Source organism: Globicephala melas, chromosome 15 (genome assembly GCF_963455315.2).
Source record: "Globicephala melas chromosome 15, mGloMel1.2, whole genome shotgun sequence".
Lineage (NCBI taxonomy): Eukaryota > Metazoa > Chordata > Mammalia > Artiodactyla > Delphinidae > Globicephala > Globicephala melas.
Window position 1 is genome coordinate 33,887,376 of NC_083328.1, and position 26,703 is coordinate 33,914,078.

Consider the following 26,703-nt stretch of genomic DNA (forward strand, 5'->3'; position numbering starts at 1 on the left):
CCCACCCCGGCTCCGCGCGTTGCCTCGGGCCGCCTCCCGGCGCAGCCCAGCTCTCCGCTTCTCTCGGGCAACGCCGGGGCCCGTCCCCGCCCCGCCATGGCGCCTGAGGATAGCGCTGAGGCTGCGCCCCTGCTGCGAAGTTTCGAGCGCCGCTTCTTGGCGGCGCGCGCCCTGAGCTCTTTCCCCTGGCAGGTGGGCGGTGGGGAGCGCGGAAGGCGGGTGGGGGGCGCCGGGGTCGCGGTGGAGCGGGGCTCCGGGCTCACCCCTGCTCGCCCCGCCACGCGGCGGCCTCTGCTCCCTCGCGGGCCCCGGCATCACGTCCGGTTCCCCGGGCATCGCTGGGGCCAGCGCGGGCTGGCGGCGGGGAGCAGGAGGTCCACCTCAGCACCCTTGGGCCCACCCTGCGCTCAGCCCCCAGCTCCGTCCTCCCCTGGGCCCTTCCCGCCCTCCGCTGTCTCTGCAGACCGAGTCCCACGAATTGAAGGAATGCGGGGTTTCCTCCCAACTCCTTTTTTCGCTGGGTTTTTAAGGTCATGGACAGTTTGTGCCTTTTTTTAGCCAGTTATTATCCTGGCCATTGGGTAACAGCTGCTGCTGCTCATTTAAACAGCCCACGTCCTCAGGGCAGCGGGAGACCACGCTGCGTTGAACTCAGCGAGCAGGTCACAGACCCCTCAGGCCTGGGTGTTCTCATCTGTGTCAGCAGCATTGGACAAAGCCGTCTCAGAGGCAGCTGATGGAAGAGACAGGGAGGTACAAAACAGTCCAGGAAAGAGACGAAAGCTCACTTCCCTGCCCTGGGGACCTGCCATTCACACAGAGGCGCATGGCCGAGGCAGCAGCTTCTTTCTGCCAAGTCCAGGGCTCTAATGACGCTGCGTCCTTTATAATCCATAATTCAAGTGCGGTGAACCCACTGGGATGACTCAGTTTGAACATATATTCCTCCCCAGGTCTGCCCCATCTTAAGAGTGGAGGTTAGTCATTTGTGTTTCATTGACATAAACCATTTAGCATTCTGGGAGATCATTTCCCGTCAGAAAGGAATGTGTACATTTTTTAACCCCAAATTTAAACTTTCATGACAGCATCCATTGGGCCCAATTCATATCGACTATAATTGTTCATGAGTGAGTGCTTACTCTGCACCAGTCCCATGCTAAGTGCTCACTTAGGCTCACCCACAGCACCCATGTGGTGAGAACTGTTCTTACCATTGGTTTGACTAGAAAAGAAGTTGACAGCAGCATTGGAGCACTCAGACCTGGGAGACAGACAACCTGCTTTGAATTCTGGCCCTGCCCCACCCCACACAAGCTGTGTGACCTTGGGCAAGTGACTTCGTCTCTCTGTGCCTTTATATTCTTATTAGTAAAATGGGGGTATAATGATGCTTAACCTCATAGGGCTGTTGTCAGGATTACATGAATATGTGTTAGCTAGTACTTTTTATTCTGTCAACGAATGTTTACAGAATGCCTTCCACAAGCCAGGCACCAGTATCAGCAGAATACAGACAAAGCCCTGATTAGATGGGAGAGCCAGAGAATAAACAAGTAAATGAATAAGCAAGAAAACACGGGGAGATGATGGTGGCTGGAAAGTCAATAAAACAGGGAAATGCATCAATTTAGGAGAGTCGGGAAGGCCTTCCAAGGAGGTGACAGGAGCCGGGACCTGAACAGTGAAGCAGCCATCCTGCCGTGGAAAGGTTTCAGGTTGCCCACCAGGTGTTAATGCTGTGGCTCCCCCTGTAATTCTAGTTCAGCCACAGAGCTGGTCTGTGACCCAGGCAAGGCTAAGCTGCCAGGGCTAATGCAAACCAAGAGTCTGTCTTCTGATGTTCTTTCTCTGACTCATCCAGGTGTAACCCGGAACTTCTCAAGGTCAGGCTTTCAGCTGCCTGTGCCTTCCACATCATTTGGCCCCAGGTCCCTGGGGAGAGATCACTTAGCACTTTGCCAACATGTCCCATTGCATGTTTAATGTTCCTGTGATAATGCCCTTGAGATTTCTTTCTCTTCCCCCTCTCTCTTTGAATAGAGCCTAGAAGAGAAATTAAGGGACTCATCAGGTACTGAGCTGCTGCTGGATATTTTGCAGAAGGTAAGAATCACAGAATCACTGGCACGCATCAGTGGCCTGATTTGCCCATGAAGACGTAACAGGTGCACACGTATCCTTTAAAAAGAAAGACGCTGCATCTGGGTGTGAGTACCTCAGACAGCTCCGGCTCTTTTGTTTTCTTAGATAAAGACATCAGAATATACAACAAGCTGCATGAGAGGAGGGAACCTGGGGGATGTTTTTTTAAACCGTCCACAGAGAAAGTGGAGATGACAGCTGTAGGAACATCTTCTAGCATTTGCTAGCTGCTCAGAGACTTTTTTTTTTTAACGTTTAAGGGGAAAAGAAGCAGGCAAGTCTTGCCCACCAGTGTGTCTTTTCTAGTTGTGGATGGGCCCTTGCTTTTTGTAGGTGGGGTTTGGACTCTAAGGTGCATCTGGGTGTGGGTAGAGGAGGGACCACCACTCTGCCCGGCCTGTCCCACTCTGCCTGCCCCTGGCCATGTGGGTCAGGTGTACATCACAGTGCATCCGGGCTCTCTACCCTCTTACGGGTCATGAATCCTTCTGAAAACCCAAAGGTGTGGACACTACCCCAAGGAAAAAATGCTCCAGAAGAGTACATTTTGTGTACAAATGCATGGGAATCATACACACCCCTCCAACCACTGGTCCTGTCCAAAGAGCCCAGGGTCAGAATTCCTGTCTGGAGGGTGAACCAAGAGTATCCATCTGACCACCGTGTCGAGAAGATGCACAAGCTAGGGAAGATTCCCAGGAGATCCAGCAGTTCAGGACTGTGAGCTCAGACCTCTCTGAGGCCATTGTCATGCAGTCTGCTCTGATTTTTCACCCCAAGGTTAAAACCTAACACCCGCCAAGCCCCTGAAGAGTTGTGTGGACATTTTGTGGCCCTTGAGTAAAATCACATCCCTCCAGCCAGCAGGTCCCATGTGACACAGGCCCTACTCTCACTGTTCCCGTCCCCTGCCCTCCCTCCCAAAATGCCAGGTGGGGGCCTGCACAAGCTACCCAGCTGCCTGGAACTCATTCCCCTGCTCTCTGCTTCTCTCAGCTTCAGCCGAAGTGTTGCCCTCAGAGCCCCCATCCCTCTCCACTACATCCCAGGCAGAGTCCCCACCTTCCTCTGTCCTGGTCAGCGCAGCACCCCACCGGGGGTGTGATCTCCAAGAGGGCAGGTGCTGAATCTGCCTTGTCATACCATTTGGAGCTCTCACCCCTTCCATGGAGCCAGACAGTCCCACATTTGTCCTCACTACAAACTCTAGTTCCTGCTGGCTGCTCTGGGAAGGGAGATGTCTTAGTCCTGCTATAACAGAACCCCACAGACTGGGTGGCTTGTGAACAACAGGAATTTATTTCTCACAGTTCTGGAGGCTGTGAAGTCCAAGATCAAGGTACCAGGAGATTCAGTGTGTTGTGTGGTCCCACTTCCTGGTCCAAAGACGCTGTCTTCTTGGCTATGTCCTCAGATGACAGAAGGGGCAAGGGAGCTCTCTGGGGTCTCTTTTATAAGGACACTAATCCCATTTATGGGGGCTTTACCCTCATAACCTAATCACGCCCCAAAGGCCCCACCTCCTGATATCATCTCAGTGGGTGTTAGAGTCAACATGTGAATGTAGAGTGGACACAAATATTCAGCCTACAGCAGGGTGTTAGCCTGAGTCTGTATGCCCTATGTTCCTGCCCAGAAAGGGCATTAGAAACACTGCCATGGTCTGTGCCACTGTAGTGGAGAAATATTTTTAGGAAAGGGCTTATATGTTAAACTCTTTCAGATGCATAAGGGTCACCCAGGGCCAGAATTCCAGGAATCGGATAACTGGGGTTTGCCCTGTATTCACTTGAAGCTCATGGGAGACTTAAGGCGGAGTCTCTCCAGCAACCCACACTGTGTTCCTCGTCACAGACCGTGAAGCATCCTCTGTGCATGAAGCATCCACCCTCAGTGAAGTATGCCTGGAGTTTTCTCTCAGAGCTCATCAGAAAGGTCAGTGATGGGCACTGGCCATCTGGTAACCAGGCAGCATCTAGGACTTGGCTGGCTCTCCAAACGTGGGCTTTGCCTGTTGGAGCCCAGATCCATCCCATACTCTTTGCCTGCTCTACAGATCCCCGTGTAGCAGGGGGCTCCCTGGGCAACTGCTCCCAGCTGAGTTCCACCAATGAGAAGCCATGGAGGGAGGGAGGAAAGGAGGGGCCAGGGTACTTCCTCTGTGCTTTGAGGGGTCTCCAGCAGTGGCTGCATCTCTGTGGTCCTGGTCCCCCATGGAACCTTCCCACTCCTACCAGGAACCCCTGAATGTGGGAAATGCCACCTTCTCCTTCTGTCCTGCCAGCTCTCACATATCCCATTTCTCCTGCCCTACACTACACCTCACCCTCACCCTCTCTACACCTCTCTTTGAGGTCCCCCAGGTCCCCCCACCAAGTGATCTGTATTAAGTCAATCACATCCCAAGTCTCCCCTCCAAATTTGGTGAAAATCCTCCAGCCATTTTTACAAGTCATAGTAAAAGCAAACAGGTGGGGGCTTCCCTGGTGGTGCAGTGGTTGAGAGTCTGCCTGCCGATGCAGGGAACATGGGTTCGTGCCCCGGTCCGGGAAGATCCCACATGCCGCGGAGCAGCTGGGCCTGTGGGCCATGGCCACTGAGCCTGCGCGTCCAGAGCCTGTGCTCCACAACGGGAGAGGCCACAGCAGTGAGAGGCCCGCGTACCACAAAAAAAAAAAAAAGCAAGCAGGTGGAACCTTGGTTTGATTCACGAGGGTCAACTTAATCCTTTTGCTGAAGCTCTCGCCCTGCCCGCCCCCAGCACGAGGCTATCCACACGGAGCCTTTGGACGAGCTGTACGAGGCGTTGGCGGAGGTCCTGACGGCTGAGGAGCCCACCCAGTGCCACCGGAGCTACCTGCTGGTAGGAGACATGCGCCCTCCTCCACACACACACAGTTGATTCAGGCTCCAGTCAGCCTCATGTGGCTTCAATCCTGACTCCTCAGCTCTGTAGTCTTAGACGAGGTCAGTTAACCTTCCTGAGCCTCGGTTTCCCCACCTGTAAACCAAGCACTTCAACAAATAACACCTGTCTTACGGGGTGACTGGCGTTAAATTAGGTAACACACATGAATTGCACAGCAGCGATCTGGCGCTCAGACCTCAATAAATATTTGATGGATGGATGTTACAGGACAGCTGTCTCTCCCCACTGTCCACTGCCACCATCACCAGGCTGACCTGGTGCTTGGCCTTCTCACTGGTCACCTGGCTTCTTACCCCACAGAAGTCCATTCTACACACAACAGTTTTTGTTTTCTTTCTTCTTTAACCTTTTATTTTAAAACAAAGACACAGAAAACCATGCAAAAGAATTAGATTATCGAATTGTTGCAAGGCGGCCACCACGGTAACTGCCAATCTAGCCAAGGACTTGGGCAGCCAGCCCACAAAGCCCTCATTTGACCCATCCCAGCCCTCCCGCTCTTTCAGAGTAATCACTGAGGTCGTACCACTGCCATGTGCACCTCTGGGCATAGTCTTGCCCATTAACTAGGTCTGGCTCAAAATTTCCCTTCATCCGCAGGTCCCCCCAGCTCTTCCTGGCAATTTGGCCTGGACAGCTTTCCACAAGCTGGCTTTTTGTCGCACACACATGGTGCTGTTCAGCTTGTTCCTCTGTCCTCTGTCCCCCAAAAATTGGCGGCTGGATTCACAGGCCCACTCGGACTCTTGTCTGTTTGACCCCTTTGGCAAGAAAACAGCCTGGGTCCTAGAAGTCACGTCATCTCTTTTTTATCCTCTTCATGGTAGCACTTGTGGGTGCTTAAAGCTTAGACTCATTAATTCATTGAAGGATGCAAAAAGGTGATTTTTCTTATTTATTTATTTATTTGTTTATTTATGGCTGTGTTGGGTCTTCGTTGCTGCTCACGGGCTTTTCTCTAGTTGCAGTGAGCAGGGGCTACTCTTCGCTGCGGTGCGCGGTCTTCTCATTGCGGTGGCTTCTCTTGTTGCGGAGCACAGGCTCTAGGCACACGGGCTTCAGTAGTTGTGGCACGTGGGCTCAGTAGTTGTGGCACAAAGTCTCAGTTGCTCCATGGCATGTGGGATCTTCCTGGACCAGGGCTTGAACCCGTGTCCCCTGCATTGGCAGGCAGATTCCTAACCACTGCACAACCAGGGAAGTCCCAGTGATTTTTCTATCATTTTGTTTTCATTCATTAGCTGGAAAAATTTTATAAGGAAGTGCCTCCTTTCATCCGTATTTGGTTACCTACTGGTACAGCTAGTAGAGGAAAGGCAGAATACAGACTTCTTTCCTTTTCAAGATAGTGAATTGGTTTCCTGTCATTCCCAGTAGGGGTTCAAACCATTGCAAATCGCATCGTTACTGAAGCTCAAAATGTGCTATTTTGAGTCACTTCAAATAGGCTTCTTTTTTTTTTTTTAAGTAATTTTATTTTATTTATTTTTGGCTGCATTGGGTCTTCACTGCTACGCATGGGCTTTCTGTAGTTGTGGCGAGCGGGGGCTACTCTTCATTGCGGTGCGCAGGCTTCTCATTGCAGTGGCTTCTCTTGTTGTGGAGCACGGGCTCTAGGCGCACAGGCTTCAGTAGTTGTGGCACGCGGGCTCAGTAGCTGTGGCCTGCGGGCTCTAGAGCACAGGCTCAGTAGTTGTGGTGCATGCACTTAGTTGCTCCACGGCATGTGGGGTCTTCCCAGACAATGGCTCAAACCCGTATCCCCTGCACTGGCAGGCAGATTCTTAACCATTGCGCCACCAGGGAAGTCCCCTCAAATAGGCTTCTGGGTCCTTTGACATCACCTCATAGTTTTCTTACTTTAGTTTATGTCAAGCTTTTCCAGACTCATCTTGTATGTTTCCTGCCCCAGACCTGGAATCAGCCATGTCTTCAAGAAGCCCTAGTTTCTTTTAGTGGGAAATGATATTTAGAGACCACAGTCTGGGCATTAGGGATGATCATTGCTGCTGTCTAGGCCTTTCCGTGGACAGAGCTAGGATATGGGTGGAGATACATATCCATACTTTTTAAGAGAAAATACCTCATGAGTCCATATCGATGTTTCTGATTCAGGATCAGAAGGGTTTTCACTCAGCCTCTTCGGCATTGGATCCCTATCTCCTTTCTTCTGCTCTGGAAATTTTGGTTCTCAAGAGCATAGGGATGATGTTAGGATATCCCCCAACTGCCTTTGGCTTATCCCGTATTATTCGTGCGTGCAGCGATCTCAGAACAACAGCACTAATCCCTCACACCAACTGTGGTTACTGAAAACAGCATAAATTTTTATATGTGCCACCCTCATTCTCCCTACATAGACATCATAGAGCCGTTACATAGTATTACCACAAACTAAGCAGCTCAAAGCAACATAAATGTGCTATCTTCCAGTTCTGTAGGTCAGAAGTCTGCTGGGCTCAGCTGCTTACTCTTCTTTGAGTCTCACAGAGCTAAAATCAGGGTATCTGTAGGACTGGGCCCCCGGGGGAGGACCATTCCAGGCCCTTCAGGTCATTGGCACAATTGCGTTTTCTGCAGCTGCAGGAATGTGATTCCATTTCCTTCCTGGCTCTTGGCCCAGGATTGTTCTCAGCTTCTAGGAGCCGCCCTGTCCCCCTGACTCATGGCCCCTTGATTCCAAAGCCAGCAACCACCTCAAATCCCTCCTGCCTCTTTTTCTTCTGCATCTCCCAAACATCAGCCCTGATGATTAAATCGGGCCCACTTGGATAATCCAGGATCATTTCCCCATGTCACGTTCTGTAACCTTAAATGAATCTTCAGAGTCCCTTTGCCAAGAAGCACAACACAATCACAGGTCCAGGGATACGGGTGGAAACATTACCGACCTCAGGCACATACCGTAGTCTGTTACTTTTCAGTCTCTGTATTGGTCCGTATATTGATGTCTCTGTAGCCATTTTGGTTGTCTCAAGTTCATTTTCTAGGAGGTTCTTTAAGAAGGGCTCATCGGATGGACCTTCCCGGACTTCTTGCATGTTGATAACAGATTGAGCCATTTTTACTTGAATCTTGACTCACATCTTCTCTGCCTGAGTCTCTTAAATATATTCCTCCACTTTCTTTGGCATAAAGCATCATTGTGCAAAAGCCTGATGATAATTTAATTTTCTTTCCCTTTTATGTCACATGCCCTTTTCTCTTAGATAGCCAAAGCATTTTTTTCTTTAAAGTCCAGTAATTCTATTAGACTACGTCTCGAGGTTGTGATCGTTCTGAGTCAGTGACCTCAGGTGCAGTGTATACTCTTTCAATATTCATTTCAAATCTGTTTGTTTTCTCAGGAATGCTTTCTTGAATTATAATTTTTAGTATTTGTTCTTTGCTTTTGTTTCATTAGAAAGGTACCTAAAAATTTGTGGCTTAAACAACAGAAATTTATCATCTCACAGTTCTGGAAGCTATAAGTACAAAATCAAGGTGTCGACAGAGTTGTTTCTTTCTGAGGCTGCGAGGAAATGATGTGCTCCAGGCCTCTCCTCAGCCTGCAGATGGCCATCTTCTCCCCGCGTGTGTGTCCTAATGTCCTATTCGTATAAGGACACAGTCAGATTGGATTAGGGTCCCCTTATGTCTGTATTTTAACTTGATTCCCTCTATAAAGACCCCATCCTCAGGAATTCCCTGGTGGTCCAATGGTTAGGACTCCGTGCTTTCACTGCCAAAGGCAGGGGTTCAATCCCTGGTCGGGGGAACTAAGATCCCGCAAGCAGCACGGTGCAGCCAAAAAAGGAGGAAAAAAAGACCTCATCTCCAAAAAGGTCACATTTTGAGTTGCTGGGGCTTAGGACTTCAGCATATGAATGTTGGGGGGAAACGATTGAACCCATGACAATCTCTTAATTTCTTTTTGATTTTTAAAATTTTGCTCCTTTTCACTTCCTGTTTCTCTTTAAGGTTTATCTGTTTTTATGTTTTGGTTTGTTGTTATGCTCATGCTTTTTTGAGTAGCCTTTATTCCTGAAATGATGTTTTCTGTTATTGTCACACATTTCTAAGTGTTTCGAGTAGCCATTCAGGCCTTGCCTCGGGGCCCTCACACCCCCACTACCGGAGCAGGCAGGTTCCCTCCTAGGTGGGCTCTGGGGTCACTGTCCTCGGGTCTACCACGTGCCCTGTTGCTTCCCTCTTCTGTCCCCACTGACACGTTGACCTCACGAGGGTTGTGTCACCTGCTCAGAACCCGCCAGTGGCTCCCCATCACATTTAGACTCAAATCCTAATTCCTTATGTGATCCACACCTGCCCTGGTTGCTGGATTAATTCTCTCTCCCTGTTTCTTCCTAGCCCTCCGGGGACTCTATCACACTCTGCGAGAGCACGGCCATCATTTCCCACGGCACCACGGGCCTGGTCACGTGGAATGCCGCGCTTTACCTGGCAGAGTGGGCCATGGAGAACCCAGCGGGCTTTGCTCACAGGTGACCTGGGGGTGCAGGGCTGGGCACCAGGGAGGTTTGCCACAGGGGGATCACAGACACAGCCGCTTCTCCCTGTCATGCAGGACTGTCTTAGAGCTTGGCAGTGGAGCCGGCCTCACGGGCCTGGCCATTTGCAAGATGTGCCGGCCCAGAGCATACGTCTTCAGCGACTATCACAGCCATGTCCTCGAGCAGCTCCAAGGGAACGTCCTTCTCAACGGCCTCTCATTGGAGCCAAATGTCGCCGCCCTGGCCCAGCACCCAGAACACGACACCGCCGATGCAGAGAGCCCCAGGGTGATGGTGGCCCGGGTGGACTGGGATGTTGTGACGGTCCCTCAGCTTGCTGCCTTCCAGCCGGACATCGTCATTGCCGCAGGTACCGCCCAGCTTAGGCCACTGGAGTGTGGCCTCCCTGAAGCTCCACCTGGCTTTCAGTGCTGGGAAGGGGACCACCTTCCAGCCAGTGAGTGAGCCACCTTCAGTGAGCCACCTCCCACCAGTGAGTGCTGCCTGGTGGGAGGAATGATGGGATTTGGGTCGTGTGGGCCTCCAGGGTGACATCAAAGCACAGAGCGTGCCTCTTGGGTGCCCTAAAGCCACAGCCCTCCCATTTGAGACAGTGGCCATGCCTACTGCCACGCTAATGGTCCATCCTATAAAGGAACCAGCTCTTCCCAGCAAGGCCTGCGATGAACAGAACAGGCCCCAGGGCACCAGACTAGGGTGACCAGTCTTAGCCAGGCCACAACCCAGCGGACAGACTTCACGTCCCTCTCCAGCAGCCTGAGGGAGGCCTCTCAGTTGCCATCCAGAACCTAAATGAATAGGCCAGAGCAGCCCCACAAAGCAAGGGAGCCGAGCTGGCCCCACCTACACCCCCTGTCTTCAGATGGGGGTGGAAGTGGCCACAGCAGCCTTGTCCTTTCAGGACCACAAAGAACGGCATGATCCTGATTCCTCTGCATGCCCTGGGCCAGGCCGAGGGTCGGGGAAGGAGGTCTGGGTGGCCCCACCTCTGTCAGCACCTGCTTCCTTCTCCGTGCACGCTTGTGTGTCCCTGAGGCCAAAGGCGCTCTGCCTGTGTATCTCTGTCCTAGGTCCTCAAAACGAGTCCCACAAGGAGGGACCACCCACTCTGGTGCAAGGATGGGACCCCTGAGGGAAGGGGCATATGGTGTGGGCACCAACGGGACCGTTGCCCTCCACGGCGCTCACCCAGCCCCATCTGGCCGATGGTACTGTGCTCTGGCCTGGCCATGGCCCTGAGACCCAGGCCCAGAGCGGCTGGAGCACAGAGGCTAAGCAGCTCACCCCTGCAGGCCCAGCTGGTGGGCGGGAGGGGGCTTGCCCCCCACAGGAAGGAAACAAGAAGTCTGAGGCAGTCAGGGTTTGCTTCATTAAGCATCTTCTAAACAGGCCATAGGCAGAGAATTGATTTTTTCTTTTAAAGGAACACCAGTGAGTCCTGGATATTTTTCATGTGTTGCAGTGTCTTTCAGCAGCTTTCTCTGCTAAGGGTTTTTCTTTTTACCCCCGTAATTTTCTTACCGTCCAACAGCACGAACCTAATAGAACTGCTGCTTTCCAGGCCTTCACACTGCAGCCCATGTCGGCACAACCCAGAGGCCTCTATCCTGGGGTCCTGGAGGAGCTCCTTCCAGTAACCTGGGGTTTTTATCGCAGATGTGCTATATTGCCCAGAAACTGTCCTCTCCCTGGTCGGGGTCCTGCAGAAGCTCTCTGCCTGCCAGAAGGACCAGCGGGTTCCTGACGCCTACGTTGCCTTCACCATCCGCAACCCGGAGACATGTCAGCTGTTCACCACGGAGCTGGGTGAGCCCCGGGCCCCTGGCTGGGCTGCTGGCTCTGAGGGGCTGCCACCCAGGCCTGCAGGGCCACTGCACTGGCCACACACAGGACTCCAGGGAGGCAGAAATCAGGAAAGTAAAAGAATGGGGCCCTGGAGACAAGCCAGGAAGCCCCAGACCACAATGTGCTGGGCCAACGACCCCCCACCCTCCACCCAGGAGGTCAGCAGAGGAGCCAGGGCCAGGGAGTTGGTGCTCTGGGGAGGAGATGGCTGACGCAGTGATCTCAGAAGTCTGAGACCAGCAGTCCTACTGTGTGTTTAGGGCAGGTTTTCAGAGACTTCAGGCCTCAGTTTTCTTGCCTGTAAAATGGAAAGGATGGTGGATGCCAGCTGGTGTCAGGGTAGATGAGTTCTGGCCACACAGCAGTCAGGTGCAGGCTCTGGAGGTGGGTCCCAGGTGGAGCTGGGCCACCCCTCTCCAGGTCTTCATTCATTGTACAGCAGAAACATCCACCTCAGAGGTGGAACAGGGCTGGCACGAAGGGTGTGCTCGGGAAAACGGCAGCTGCTGTTACTAGATCAAGCACATAGTAAATGGAAGAGTGAGGGATGCTTTAGAGAAGGGGGTGGGGTCTGCCTGAGTTGCCACTGCTGCAGGCGGGCACTGTTCTCAGACCTGACCTGCGTCAGCCCCTCTAGCACCTGTGGGGGGGGCTGCTGCCATCCTCTGTCCCACCTGTGAAAACACCAGGGTGCAGGGCAGCTGAGTAATCACCCAGGCACCCATGGACTGAAGCCAGGCAGCTGGCCCCCACTCTCCACCCCCCACCCCATGACCCCCACTCTGCAGTCCTCACCACGAGCCAGGCCTGATCAGGGTTTCCCACACATGACTGGGCAGCAGTGCAGAGCCCTGTGCTTGCCCCAATCCCCCACCCCCCAAACAAAGCTCTCCCACAGCTGCCTCTGCTGACAGAGAGGACCAGCGCCCACTCCTGTACAGCGTGTCCCACTGACAGCGGGTGTTCAGCCTCGAGAAATAACGAAGTCCTTCAGATGCTTATGTGAAAAAATATCCACGCTGTATTTTAAGAAAGCTGAGTGCTAAACAGCATATACAGTATAAACTCATTTTTTAAGCTCATTTTTATTTTAAAAAATAACTGTCATGTTAATACACATATGGGGAAACTCCATACACACCAATTAACATTATTATTAACATGTTATACCCGGACGGTAGTATCATGACACTTATACACTGTATGTCTAGTATTTTATTCTTATAAATACTAATTTTTCATTCCTAAAAAACTGATGACAAAACAATTCTTGCCAGGGGCTCGTCAGACATCTGTGCTTACACAGAGGACGTGAGCCCCTCTGATACAGGTCCAGCCTCTGAAGGCACCAGGCTGAGCTGTCAGGCAGACGTGGGTTCAAACCTCAGCTCCTACTGAGCTGTGCCCGGTAACAGGATGGAGGACCCAGACGGGGCCATGACTTTCCAGGGATGCACACGGCCCAGTGGGCAGACGCAGCAAACCTGGCTGCTGTGAGCTGCTTACAAATGGGATTCCTGGTCCCACCCCTGGAGGCTGATTCCAGGTGTCTGGATGGGGCCTGGAAATCTGTAGTCTGTACCCCCCACACCCCCAGGCCTATCCCAAAGCCCCACACTGATAGGGTGGTGTCCCATCCCCAAACCCCACATCCTGAGACGCATACGTTCTGTCTCCAGGCCGGGCTGGAATCCCGTGGGAAGAAGTGCCTCGTCACGACCAGAAACTGTTTCCCTACGAAGAGCACTCGGAGATGGCAATTCTGAAACTAATGCTGTAGATTTATAAATGGTTTTGAAGAATAATGTGAAAATTAAATCACTGTTCTGGAAAGAATGTGATAAAACTTGCACTGGACTTGAATGTTTGAAGAATGTTAAATTCTGAATCGGGAACCACAAACTGTTCGAATAAAATATAAACTGTTCAAGCGTGTAGACCCCTCTCTGCCAGCTGGCTTAGTCCTTAAGAAAATCACCATAAATCAGAAATGAAATTTTTGGCTCAGAGATAAGCATTTCATTCGCGCAAATAAAAAAACAAACCAAGTATGTTCCCCCCAACCTGGACGCAAATCCCTCACGGAGCCAAGCCCGCTGCACACGTGGCACATCTGACTGCCCTTGCAGGGCGGTGGGCTGCAAAGTCTGTTTTCAAGGCAGGAATCAAAATATTAGGGACACAACCAAGCAATTCTGGGAAAGGCAGACACCAGGAGACAAAACAAGGATGCAGAGATGTTCAAGACGACACAAGTAACAGAAAAGTCATAAACTGGGGGAAAGAAAGACTCATAAGACAGGAAGAGAAAAGAGAGAAGGGATTCAGCGCCTCCAAAGATGAAAGCAGGCTAAGCCAGCTTCCTGGTCAACAAAAACTCCTGATTATTAAAAGTTAACTTCATTCCCCAGGCAGTGCCCACTGCCAGCCTTTCAGCTTCCATCCACCAGGAGGCGCTGATCTACAGAGTCTGCCCAGGGACTGGCCAGCAGTGGCGGCTGTGAGGAGGGGAGTGTGGGCCAGCTCCTGGGGAGGAAGATGAAAGGTAAGGAGGGGTGTCAGCTTGAGGGTCTCTCTATGATGTCCAGCACAGGACACCTCAGGAGTTTCAGTCGTTGGCCCGAGGGGTCACGTGTCCGTAATCAAAGGGAGCACTGTCCGCTTCCAGCTCTCATCCCATCGAAGCTGCTCTGACTCCCGGAGGTTCTTGCAGAACTGGTTCAGTTTGCCAGCAGGATCAGGAAACTTTGAGAAAAGCATCTAGAAGACCAGAACTACCTCATCACTGCTTCCTGCCCCCACCCCAGGTTCCACCCCAAGCTGCCCCTCCTCCTTCCCAGCAGCCCAGGCTCCTGCTGCACCCCAAGCCCAGCTGCCAGGACAGTCATTCTGCCAAAACCCTCCCTCCTTCACCGCACTTCCAGAACCACCACCAGCGTCCTGGGGTCTCCAACGGGACTCCCGCTCTGGCCCAGCTTCCACATCAGGCCTGGCTAACTAACCCTTCTCAACAGCTCTGACCCCAATGTCCCTGACCCAGCAAGCCCCCCTCCCTCACCAGGCACAGGGGAGCCTTCATGGCCCAGCTACACTCTATCTCCTGCTCTGCTCCGACCTGACGGCACAGCCAAGCTGCAGTGTTCACCATCCACACCCCATGCTCTGCCGGCAGCCCCCCGCCTCTGCCTCTGCAATGCTCTGCTGTTCCTTCCACCAAGAGCTGGCCTCTACCCAGCACTGTCCTGCCCACGTACTGAGAACTAGGTGATGCCTGCATTCTTTCCAGCTCTGCTAAACTAAGGTGTCTGCAGACGCCAGCCTGTGGGCTGCATGCAGCCCTCCGCCTGTCTTTGTAAATAAAGTTTTATTGGAACATAGCCACACCCCTTCATCCACAGATTGTGGATGCTTTCACGTTACAACAGGGTTGAGTAGTTCTGACAGAGACTATGGCAAAGTCTAAAATGTTTTTTTCTGAGCCCTTCCAAAGTCTGTTGCCCTTGGTCTCAATGATCAAGAATGATGACGTGTTACTTTTTGTAATTTGTAGTAAGAAAGAAGTATCCTTTGAAGATGCCCACCCATCTCATAAGGCCAGTCCAGGAAGCTCCCTCGCTCCTCACTCTCCCTTCTCAGATCCAATCACCCCCTAAATGGCACAGTCCACCTGGCTCTAGCATCATTGTGTGGTGTGAGCTCCATAAACCCAGACGGCAGGTGGGGCGAGCCCTGATCCCTCCGGGGCCCAATGGGGCCCAGCCAATGAGACCGCTGCCCGCTCACCCATACACAGCCCAGGGCCACCCACCCAGCTGCAGGAACAAGGAATCTCCAAAACCCTGCAAGCCGCAGTGTGGGAGCAGACACGCTACCTGCAGCTGAGCTGCCAGCTCCTCTGAGTCCTCGAAGACCAGGCCATTTTCCTCGTGTTTCACAAGCTCGTGTAAGCTGCAGAGAGAATCAGGGGAGGTCTGAGAGCTGCCTGGAGGAGATACAGAACCCAAGGTGCCCACCTGCTCCCCCCCAATTCCACCCCACCCGCAGGCTAAGCTGGAGGCAGGAACAGTCTGGTTTCAGGAAGCCTGTTCTTAGATTTGGCATCTGAATAGAAAAAAGACCTGGCAGGATACACATTAAAAATCCAAACCAATTTGGGGAAGGAGGGACAGTAAAGGGGTATGTGGACTTTTTGTGCTACATGCTCTCTTCAGTGAGAACGTTCTTAGTAAGTTCTGCCTTTTTTTTCTTAATTCCACAGCAGAGAAACCAGGTAAAAGGCAGCCCTGTTGGAGGCAGGCTCAGAGGTGATCAGGGGGTTGATCCCAACACTATCTGAACCCGGGCTCCAACATCCTGGATTTCCCATTCAGAAGCTGGCTCCTCAGCTCATGGTGGGGCCACTGTTTCTAGAACCTTTTCTAACACTACCGTCTCCAAATGCCCTCTCCTGCCCATCTTTGCCAGGAAGAGCGGAGACAGAAATACACTCATTCAACTGATTCGAACACAACTACATGAGCTCAGACTAAAGGGACAGAGAGAGAAATAAGTCCATGTGGGCTGTGCGGGCAATTCCAGCCACCATTGCACCCTGTGAGCACAAGCCCCCAAGTAGAGTACTTAAGACTCCAATTTTTATTCAACACGAGCTCTAACTGGAAGCCACCCTGTCTGGTGGGGCCCAGCCCGCCCACAGGGACCAGAGGGCTCCTGCTCCCTCTGGGTGGCAGAGCTGCACAGATGGGGAGGTGGAGCCCTCCAGGAAGCTTTCCCGGGCAATTCTGCTGGTTCCCCCCAAGCTGCTGATTTGATAACCTAACCCTGGGAGGACTGGGTTTCCGCTCCTACCACTGGAAGTTCACGGCACACACAGGCAGGCAGCACCCGAACATGTCCACCACCTTCATGGGCAGGTCCAGGCCACTGGAGGACCGGTGTAGGCAGACGCCCAGGTCTGCAGACCCTGCAGGGCGAGGATGAGGGGGCCATCAGCTCTGGCTGTGCGCCCGGTGACCACACATCCTGCAGGACTGTGGACCGAGGCCTGCGGGGAGGAGTGGGAAGGGGGTGATAAAGTCCCCAACCCCACGTACGACTGCCTGGGGTTGGCCAAGCAGCCTGGCAGGAGGCTGGGACACGGAGGTGCTTCCCACCTGCCGCTCCTGGCCTCTCGGCCCTTTCTGAAAATGACCTGCCCGTCACCAATGTTTTTCTTTAAACTGACCCCCTTTTTCTCCTTAACCACGCTGTATTTTAAAAGAAGCCGCAGCAATGATTGCTTAATGGGTTCTGAGTTTCTGCTTGGGGTGATGAAAATGTTTTGGCAAGAGACAGTGGCGGTGACTGCAAAACACTGTGAGTGTAATTAATGCCACTCAATTGCATACACTTAAAAATGGAAAAATGGTTAAAATGGCAAATTTTGTTATGTGTATTTTATCACAATAATTAGAAAAAGAACCCAAAGCAGACCCAACAGAAAACCAGCTGTCGCTGTGAATATAAAGCCAAGGAAGCAACCGTACATCACTCAGTGCCGCTGGAGCTCCTGCCTACAAAGGCTCCCCGCCTCCCACTCCGCAGACAGCTTAGTGGCTGCTGAGACCTATAGGCACCCAGCCAATAAGCCCTCCCCGAGGGATCAACAACGCAAGAGAAGGGAGGGCTGCCCCTTCACACTTGGAGAGTCCACACTGTTTACCTCGTGGTCTCTGTACCTCCCAGACTTGGGAATTGACCCCAACCCAAGCCCCGCCCAGCCCTTCTGCCCAAGGGAAGAGCAGGGTGAGTGGAGGCCGTGGAGGCCAAGAGCACTCTGACGTAACCTTGGCAAACAGGCAGGGAGGTGGCACACCAGGAAACAGCCTCGTTCTCCCAGAATCCAGCCAGGGCCCATCCCAGCCTGAGACCTACATGTGTAGGGCCCCTGAGTAGACAATGGCTTGAAATCATTAAAGGGTTAAAAAAACAAAGAATATGCAAAAGAACCTGGTAAAACATTCATTATCTGGCCCTCTTCAGAAAAACTCTGTCCCCTGCCCTCAGGTTCTCCCTTATAAACCCCAGCCCTCCCCCTGCAGGCCTCTTACCTAGAAGCAAGGGGTAGTCCTCGGCCTCCAGCCATGGGGTACAGACCTGGATGTGCTGGAAATGCTTCTGGCAGATGAGGCGGCTGTAATACTCCTTCAGAGGCCCTTTGCCTTACAGAGAAAACCGGAGTCACTGCACTGGGCCCACGTCTGGCCCTGTCCCCCAGCCCCAGGCCTGAGAAGCCCCTGCAAGGGTGTGAGCAGAAGGCCCACAGGCAGCAGCTCCAATCAGGCCCCTATCCAGACCCCTTCCAGAAACGACCCCCAAGGGGTGTGCACCTCGACTGCTGAGGCCATGGCCGTTCCCCCAGCAGGCCTTGGGCTGGGAACACAGCCAGGATAAACTCTGGCCAGGCACCAGAGTGCCCACCAATACAGCTTCTCACACAGACTGCCCCTGTGCCCCGCCCAGATCCCCAGGTGGCACAGCATGAGCAGTGGGCTCCTGCCGCCCCTGGGCGTCCAAGGGCCTGGAGGAGAGGAGTGTCCAAGGTGGGGCAGCTGGCTGAGGACCCTCCTCCTCCAACCAAATCTCCTCTGCCTCTCTCTCTTCACCCGGCTCCTTTGGAAACAGTTTGACATTGGAGAGCAGACTCTCATTTTTAAAAAAAAAAAGATACGTGGAAACCACTGTGAAGTAGAAAGCTCAGAATCTCTGAGGTCACGCTATCTGAGATTGAAATCTAGACTCCATGCTCTGCCACGAAGCCCTTCTGAGCCTCAGCCTCCCCGTCAAGCTGGTGTAGAAAACCATACATCACAGAGTTGGGGTGAGAATTAACGAGACAACAAACATCACAGGCCTGACATGCCTCCACTGCCCCGTTTGATACAGGAACAGGGATGGTCCCAGGTGGGTACCTGTTATAACACAGACCAGAGGAGGGAGGCTTTCTCCATCGTCGATCAGCTGTTCGAACTCTGTGTTTAGGAAAATAAATATATGATAACCAAGATCATGTAGTCGGGTGAGTGAGGGGCTGATGCGAGGGGATGGGGGAAGGGAGAGGAGGAGGGAGCACTGCTCCCAACCATGCAATCCCTTCTCCTGGAGGTGGCAATTCAGAGCTAGGCTGGTCACTCACTGACCCAAAAGGGGACTCACGCCTGCCACCTCCACCCAGTGGCCCTGGCCCTGGGGTCAGGAACACTCTGCCAAGGACATCACGCAAGGCCAGGTGAGCATCCTGCAGCTCAGCAGCCCCCGACAGGCCCAGCTCCTGGTCACAGCCATACACCTACTTTCTAATGCTGCCAACAGGATGGAGAAGTCTTCATCCTCTACGGGAAAAGAGAACCGAGTGTCACGGGCCAGTTTCTAGATGCCTCCCCACCCAGCTCAATGTGCTCCCCTTTCTCATCGAGGCCCCAAATACATGTGGGGTGCACGCCTAGCAGCGGCGAGAACACAGGCTCATCCAGGTGCTCATACAAGCCCCAAGCGCCCGGGCGGGTCCTGAGACCTGTCCAGCTCGTGCTGCTGACCAAAAGGGCCGGCCGCCCAGGAAGGCAGGTCACTGTTCCACTCTGGGCATCCCGCTCCGTGAAGGCCGACCTCTCCATGCCCGAGTCCAAGGGTTCTGAACTGAAGGAGCAGAGAGAGCCCATGAGCTGCCACAGAGCAGGCCCTTGGGCCCGAGAACGGCCATTCTCCCACCAGAGTGAGGCCCGCAGGCTCCCAGTTGTTGGGGTGCAGCCACGTCAGAGCCACCAGGTGGCCCTACCACCCAAGGCCTTGGGCACAGACCTGCACCTTGCTTTCTCTCTTATCTGTATTTATGTGTTGCTAGGTGCTGAGGTCGCAACAGCAGACAAGGCCGACTCAGCCCCTGCCTTCACAGGGCTTACTGTTCTAATCATCCCCTAGACTTAAGACGAGGACGCTGTGACCCCTCCAACTGCCCCCACATTACTGAGAAGAACAAAGACCAGCTGTATGGAGAGCCGCTCAGAAGGGCTCTCCTTACCCCTGGGAGATGCCCAGAGAACACATAGATGCACAGACCCCGCCATGTGGTCAGGAACCACTGGCAGGAGGGTAAGGACACCCACAGCCTAGTACAGGGCAAACACTTCCTTAAAGGGCCAAAGAGTAAACACTGTAGGCTTTGGGGAGCCATACGGTGTCCATTGCAAAGCCCAGCTCTGCTCTTGTAGTGTGGAACCAGCCAAGGACAACATGTAAATGAATGAACGTGCTGTGTTCCAATAAAACTTTATTTACAGAAACAGGCAGCAGGCCTGCAGCCATAGTTTGCCATCCCCTGGATTAGATCTCCAGGTCAGCAGCGAGCATAAAACAAGGCAGCTGAAAGCTGAAGACAGCAGACTTACCAGGCCCTGAATGCAGAGTAGGTGCGGCTCAGCTTCATAAAGAGCTGGTGTTGCAGGTCCAAAGGCGTCTCTTTAAAGAAAGATGCTGGCTTGTCGTAGACAGTCACAGCTCTGCAAAGAGATCATTGGGGGGCTCTAGGGAGGGGCGAAGAAAGGCCTAAGGAACATAAGACCCAGAAGTATCCAGAAGAAGAAGGGTGCTTAGGTATCCAAGTCTCAACAATAAGCTTTAGAATTACTTGGAGAAGCACAGAGAGAATTTCTAACATGAACACTTCCTGGACCATCTGGCTGGCTGGGAAAGAAACTCTAGCTTCCTCCTCCCTCAGCCTCCCCAAACCAGTAACCACCTCCCGGAACCCTGGGAGCTCCCAATGCCTTGCAACATGACACAGCAGCTGGGAGTCAACGGCGCTGGGAGGGACCCCTCGTTTCCCAACGCCCCTACTTGATGCCCCAGTTCTCTGCCAGGTCTTCCCGCATCGCATTGGTCACACACAGGTTCAGGTGGGACAGGCGTCCACAGAGCGTCTCATACCTGAAAAGACATATCAGTGGTCAGCCCAGAGCTCTCTGGGCCAGGAACCACCACCCCAGCCCCATGGGACTCAACACTTTATGATACAGAAGAGGCCGCAGAGCTGGGATCTCCCAAATCAGGTCACTGGCGAGGCACCTTCCCCATGTTTGCACAGAGTTCTACCACCTGTACTATTACCTCCCGCACACCTTTCTTTAAATCAGATTGCTTTTCAGCTTAAATACAATTACTTTCAAGAGAAACCATATATCACTACAGAATGGAAAATCCAGTCTCTCTTGCCATAAAATGAAGGAGAAATACAATAAAATCTTGTTATTAAATCTCAGCCACACTGCACTATTCCCTGCAAAGGCTGTGGGGCTGAGGCTCACTCCCAATGGGTTACAAAGGGAGTTTAGCAAATGCTAGAAAGGCGTTATCAACAGATTAGCTCCAAACAGAGACTTGAGCCCTGGTGACAGGGCAGGACTGAAAAAGAACTGGAAATGAACAGGGTTATTTCGCGTGTGTAGGTACCACGGCCTGTTCCTCACTCAGGATGCAGAGAAAGCTCTGGAGCTGGACTGCCTGGGATGGAATTGTGGAGCTCACATGTATTAGCTGTGTGGCAAGTGACATGAGGGCTCTCGGTTTCCTGGTTTGTAAAAAGACAGCGATCACAGGACACCCTTGCTGGGCAGCACTGGAGTCTGAATGGGATAAAGGCTTGGCCTGAGGCCTGGCATGCAGCAAGCGCTCACTGACTGCTGCTGAGACCACCACCCACGAATGACCCATCAGGGGAAACGCCACAGCCGGCCAACGGCTTGAGGCTGCAAGTCCACACCGAGGCAGATGGTATAACTCGGACTCAGAACACAACATTGCTTCCTCCTCCAGGTCCAACCTGCTCCCAAGGCCCTTCTTCCCTCTCCCTGTCTCATCAGCTGCAGCAGACTGTGACCCACGTCCCCATCTGCCAGCAGCAGTCCCCAGTTTCAATTTGGGTATCTGGTACGGGTTCATCTGGGACCCCAGCTCTCCAGTGGAGCACTTGTCCCAAGCCTGAGACAACGGGGTACTGAAGCCCCCCAGGCTCAGAGGGCGTCAGAGGACGCCAGGTGAGCAGGAGCCAACCACAGGCCTGCTCTCTCCACTGAGCCTGGTGGGGTGGGGATGAGAGCGAGGGGCTTCCAGAGCCTAAGAAATACCTCTAGGAGGAAGTGTGGAGAGACATGAGAGGGGTCCTGATGACACCTTTTTTGAGCTCAAAGTCAGCCATTTCTCAGGACTTTTCAGTTTCATGGGCCAACAAATGCCCTCCTTTGCTCAGGCCTGTTTCTATCACTTGTCACCAGCGTCAGTCCAACTCCCCAGCCTTGCCCTCACCCCCACAGGGCACACAGGAATCAGCTTCCCTGGGTCTCCGCACCGGCCCTTCTTCCCACCACAGTTTGGGGACAATGTCGGCACCCTCATCCCAGACTCTCACCACTTGGCCAGCAGAACAAGGGGGTGGCCGGGGCCGTGCACCAGACCCATAATGGAGTAGCCGTAGTTGTGCCAGTCAATGACGAGCTTGCTCCCACAAAGGCAGCCTGCAAACCAGCACACGGCAATGGCGGGCAGGCCCGGAGGGTTCTGGGAAAGAGAGACTTGAAGGAAGAGAAGGAAACCAGACCACGGTCAAGAATAAACCAAGTAAAAATAACGTACGTGGCAAAGAGTCAATTATCTTTACAGAGCTCTTGATAATCGATAAGCAGAAGAAAGACCCTCTTCCTCACCAAGAGGTATAAACAGTCATAAAAGAAAATTGACCAACCTGATAAGTCCAAGATCACTGATATTCAAGGAAACAAAAAATGGAACAAGGAGGTACCATTTTTCACCTATCAGAATGGAAACTCTAAAACACCTAATGATACCTGGTGGTGGTGAGGATGGGGGGAAGAGGCTTCCCTGTTAGGTGGGGGATAAATTGACCCAACCTTACTCTAGGACTATCCAGTAACACATCACAACATTTTTAAAGTGCATGGACTCTGACCAATCACTTCCCGTCCTAGGAATTTATCCCAAGGAAGAAACAGAACCCATGCAAAAGACATATGTTCACTGATACTCTTCACCATACAATTTTAAAAGTAAAGGGCTTCCCTGGTGGTGCAGTGGTTGAGAATCCACCTGCCAATGCAGGGGAGACAGGTTCGAGCCCTGGTCCGGGAAAATTCCACATGCCACGGAGCAACTAAGCCCGTGCGCCACAACTACTGAGCCTGCGCTCTAGAGCCCATAGAGCCCATGCTCCACAACAAGAGAAGCCACTGCGATGAGAGGCCCACACACTGCAACGAAGAGTAGCCCCCGCTTACCGCAACTAGAGAAAGCCTCTGAGCAGCAATGAAGACCCAATGCAGCCAAAAAAAATAAATAAATATAAATAAATTATTTTTTTTTTAATTTTTAGGTTAAAAAAATCAGGAAGGGGGCTTCCCTGGTGGCGCAGTTGTTGAGAGTCCGCCTGCCGATGCAGGGGACGTGGGTTCGTGCCCCGGTCCGGGAAGATCCCACATGCCGCGGAGCGGCTGGGCCCGCGAGCCGTGGCCGCTGAGTCTGCACGTCCGGAGCCTGTGCTCCGCAATGGGAGAGGCCACAACAGTGAGAGGCCCGCGTACGGCAAAAAAAAAAAAAAAAAATCAGGAAGGGCTTCCCTGGTGGCGCAGTGGTTGAGAGTCCGCCTGCCAATGCAGGGGACACGGGTTCATGCCCCAGTCCGGGAAGATCCCACATGCCGTGGAGCGGCTGGGCCCATGAGCTATGGCCGCTGAGCCTGCGCATCCGGAGCCTGTGCTCCGCAACGGGAGAGGCCACAACAGTGAGAGGCCCGCGTACCGCAAAAAAAAAAAAAAAAAATCAGGAGGAATCTGAGTGCTCATTAAGATGAGACTAAATGAATACATTAGGATACATCTCATATCAGGATACAATACAGTCAATTAAAAGAAGGAGGGCTTCCCTGGTGGCGCAGTGGTTGAGAGTCTGCCTGCCGATGCACGGGACACGGGTTCGTGCCCCGGTCCGGGAAGATCTCACATGCCGCGGAGCGGCTAGGCCCGTGAGCCATGGCTGCTGAGCCTGTGCGTCCGGAGCCTGTGCTCTGCAACAGGAGAGGCCACAACAGTGAGAGACCCGCGTACCGCAGAAAAAAAAAAAAAAAAGGAGCTTCTCTACGTTAAAAAGCAGTCAAGGTAAGAGGTTAAGAGTGGAACTCCAGAACTAGAGTGACAACCTGGTTCAAATCCTGACTCCAGCACTTCCTAGCTGTGTGACAATCGGTTACTTACAGAGCCTCTCTGAGTCTAGGTTCCCTCATCTCTAAGTGTAGGTAACACAAGAACCTACTTCTCAGGATTGTTGTGAAGAATTAAATGAGATAATGCATGTAAAACACTTAGATATGTAACAAGTACAAAATAAGACTATCTGTAAAACACTGAAAAACAGAAGGGATGAGTACCATAAATAGAATGGACACATACCATAGGCTCCTACTCATGTTTTTAAAAGTTTATACACACACATGTGAATATGCATTTACCAATCTGTACATTTTTTAAAACTGGAAAGTAAAGAAAACTGTTAAAACAGTGGTTCTCACAGCGGGAGGTGGAGCTGACACGTACCTGGAGAAAGATGTAAGCTGCTGGCTTCCTGCACATCAACTTCCACAGCAAGTGCACTGCCTGAAACACAACTTTGACTCCATACTGGAGAATATGGGGCCCAACTGCAAGTCAGAATACAGCCATCACTAGTAAAGGAGTTCTTGGCAATTTGCAGATCCTCCCCCCACACACACACAGATTCAGAGATATCGGGAGTTGACTGCTTCCTACCTGCAAGTCTCTGAAGTTCTGTCAGACTCACAATCTGAATTCTGTCGCTCTGCAAGAGCTCATCGTGGGGTTTGGAGGCTGAAAAGAATGTCCCTTTTAATGTGCTGGAGAAGATGATCTAATTTAAAGTCAGATGATCCCCGCCCCACAGGGTGAATAGGGGAGAGTGTTCCCTGTTCTCTGTTCCTCAGTAGCCAGAACAGAGAATGAGGCCAGTTCTTGTCCAGATTCCACTAGACCACCCACAGAGGGAGGGCTGGAATCTTATCCATTTTTACTTAGCACAATGCCTGGCACATAGTAGGCACTCAAGCTGACCTAGATTCCCTGGATGGTGGAATTATCACACCATAGGGAGACCCCTAGGAAGTCTCACTCCAGCCCCTCACCCTGGGGTAGCAGACTCTAAACAGGGACCAGAGGCAACCAGTGCTATTCCTTTTTTCCCCTGATATGGGATAGAGCTACCTTCTAAAGATGTCACAGTGGGGGAAGATGGAGGAGCAGACACCCCTGCCCCTGCACACTGAGAGAAAAACGCTGGACATCCTGCGAAAACGAAATACCTCCTGCCTGCAGAGTTCTGCGCTGAGGGTGAGGAACGGAGAGGAGACAAGTTGCCTGTCTTCTCAGACACTGCCTGACAAAAGAAGCCTCAGAGATGTGCTTACCAGCACTTGCCCTGGGATCACATCCACCCGGGTTCCAGTCCATCTTTCCACTTACTAGGAATAAGTGAGACTATGCACTGAGTTCATTTAGCTTAGCACAGTCCTGGCATATGGCAGGAGCTCGATTAATGCTGACTGTTCCCAGGGACCCACCCAGCAGAGGCTGGGCAGAAACCTGGCAACCGCTGTCCAGGCCACAACCCGGCTCGTCCAACCTCGGAGAGCTGCCCGACGGAGGAGAGGGTAAAGGGGCGTCCCCGCCTCGGCCCCCGTGGGGCGGTCAAAGCCGAGGGTCAAAGGCTGAGAGAGCAGCCTCCCTCCCAGGCCCCCGGGGCACTCACTGCAGAACCCCAAGAAGGTCACGGAGAAGCCGCACTTGGCCAACGACAGTGCGTGATACTGCATGCGGGGACTGCGGCCCACGTCGCCCAGCACCACGACAATCACGTGGCGGGCCGCGCGCCCCCACCGCCAGCGCTTCCACGCCACCAGCAGCAGCAGCGTCAGGGCCAGCGCCAGCAGGACCACGCAGGAAGCCGCCATCTTGGCGGGCCGGCAACCGTCACGTGACCGCGCTCCCGCCGGCTGTGCCGGCTGTCCGCAGCCGCAGACCGAGCCTCCTAGGTGGGTGGAGAGAAGGGAGGCGGGGACGTGGTTCCCTGTTCCCTAAGCCGGGGCCCGCGAACCTCCAACCTGGGAGCGGAGGTTTAGTGGTATTAAGGTAAAGCTGTTACTATGTAGGGATCTAGGAACATTTTTTTCTTCAAAGTTCTAAAATAATTTAAAATATAGTGAGATAACAATTTGAATGAAACGCATAAGCATAATGTTGAGAAAAGAGACCAGCCAGAGTGCATACTGGCTGATTCCATTATGTAAATCAAAACTACTCTTTACTGTTAGAAGTTAGAGGGGTGACCTGCCTTGGAGGGTCGGGGAGTGAGTGGGAGGGGGCAGTGGAGAGCTGGTGGGGGTGTCATGGTCTGTTTCTTGATCTGGGTGCTGGTAAGGTGGGTGTGGTCCATTTGGGAAAATTCATCAAAAAGCAAACTTATTCATTTTTCAGGATGTATGTTGTACTTGAATAAAACATTTAAAATATAAAGAGAAAGAGGGAGTTCCCTGGAAGTCCAGTGGTTAGGACTCTGCACTTTCACTGCCGAGAGCCGGAGTTCAATCCTTGGCAGGGGAATGAAGATCCCACAAGCAGCGTGGCACAGCCAAAAAAAAAAAAAGGAAAAAATAGAGACAGAGAGAGAGAAGGACAATGAAGGAACTAAAAACCAGAACGATTTTAAGTATTCATAGTAAGAAAGGAAAATTTCCCCACTGACCCTCCTGTCTCACCTCCCAAAGTAACCACACTAAAGAGTTCTGTGTGGATCTATGTGACAGCGCTTTGACTTTGAAATGGGTCCCCTTGAAGCCACCCCCTCTGCCCTTGCCTTGGGAGCTGCCCCAGAACCTGCACGTCAGGCACAGCGACCACCTGCCCTCAGCCCCACCTCACCCACCCACATATTAGACAAATGACACAGCGCCTCCTCCCTTGATGAGAGCCTGGATGGGGCAACACCAGGGACCCTAGAACCCAGCTCAGGACTTGGCATGTATCTCCTTTGCTTCTCCCAATAGCCCTGTGACTCCCCTTCTTACAGGTGAGGTCATTGAAGGTCACAACATTAGTGAGTGTGTGGCAGAGGCAGGGCTTGAAACCTGAGGGTAGAAGAGGGTAAGGAAGGACGAGTACATAC

General features: G+C 52.6%; 2 protein-coding genes across 6 annotated transcripts; one reads left to right on the top strand and one right to left on the bottom strand.

Moving 5' to 3' along the window:
- The first annotated feature begins 33 nt into the window (after positions 1-33).
- Positions 34-13,556, top strand: EEF2KMT (eukaryotic elongation factor 2 lysine methyltransferase). Of its 3 annotated transcripts, XM_030883888.3 has the most exons (8): positions 34-192; positions 2,044-2,106; positions 4,000-4,080; positions 4,907-5,008; positions 9,425-9,558; positions 9,642-9,937; positions 11,245-11,394; positions 13,113-13,553. In XM_030883888.3, the coding sequence occupies exons 1-8, from the start codon at positions 97-99 to the stop codon at positions 13,211-13,213; spliced, it is 1,023 nt and encodes a 340-aa protein (XP_030739748.1). In that variant the 5' UTR covers positions 34-96; the 3' UTR covers positions 13,214-13,553. The 3 variants fall into 3 exon arrangements, with proteins under 3 accessions (XP_030739748.1, XP_030739749.1, XP_060140415.1); XM_030883889.3 differs by lacking the exon at positions 4,907-5,008 and having other exon boundaries at positions 13,113-13,556; XM_060284432.2 differs by lacking the exons at positions 4,000-4,080; positions 4,907-5,008 and having other exon boundaries at positions 13,113-13,555.
- Positions 12,474-25,516, bottom strand: ALG1 (ALG1 chitobiosyldiphosphodolichol beta-mannosyltransferase). 3 transcript variants are annotated; one of them, XM_030883884.2, is made up of 13 exons: positions 25,291-25,516; positions 24,279-24,356; positions 24,066-24,169; positions 21,872-22,020; positions 20,305-20,394; positions 19,857-19,967; positions 18,986-19,107; positions 18,765-18,803; positions 18,384-18,443; positions 17,523-17,633; positions 16,282-16,396; positions 15,306-15,381; positions 12,474-14,193 (listed from the first exon to the last, which is right to left on the bottom strand). In XM_030883884.2, exons 1-13 carry the CDS (start codon positions 25,490-25,492, stop codon positions 14,062-14,064), a joined length of 1,389 nt encoding a protein of 462 aa, XP_030739744.1. In that variant the 5' UTR covers positions 25,493-25,516; the 3' UTR covers positions 12,474-14,061. The 3 variants fall into 3 exon arrangements, with proteins under 3 accessions (XP_030739744.1, XP_060140413.1, XP_060140412.1); XM_060284430.1 differs by lacking the exon at positions 25,291-25,516 and having other exon boundaries at positions 21,872-22,034; positions 24,279-24,295; XM_060284429.1 differs by lacking the exons at positions 24,279-24,356; positions 25,291-25,516 and adding an exon at positions 23,368-23,539 and having other exon boundaries at positions 21,872-22,034.
- Between the last annotated feature and the right edge of the window lie 1,187 nt (positions 25,517-26,703).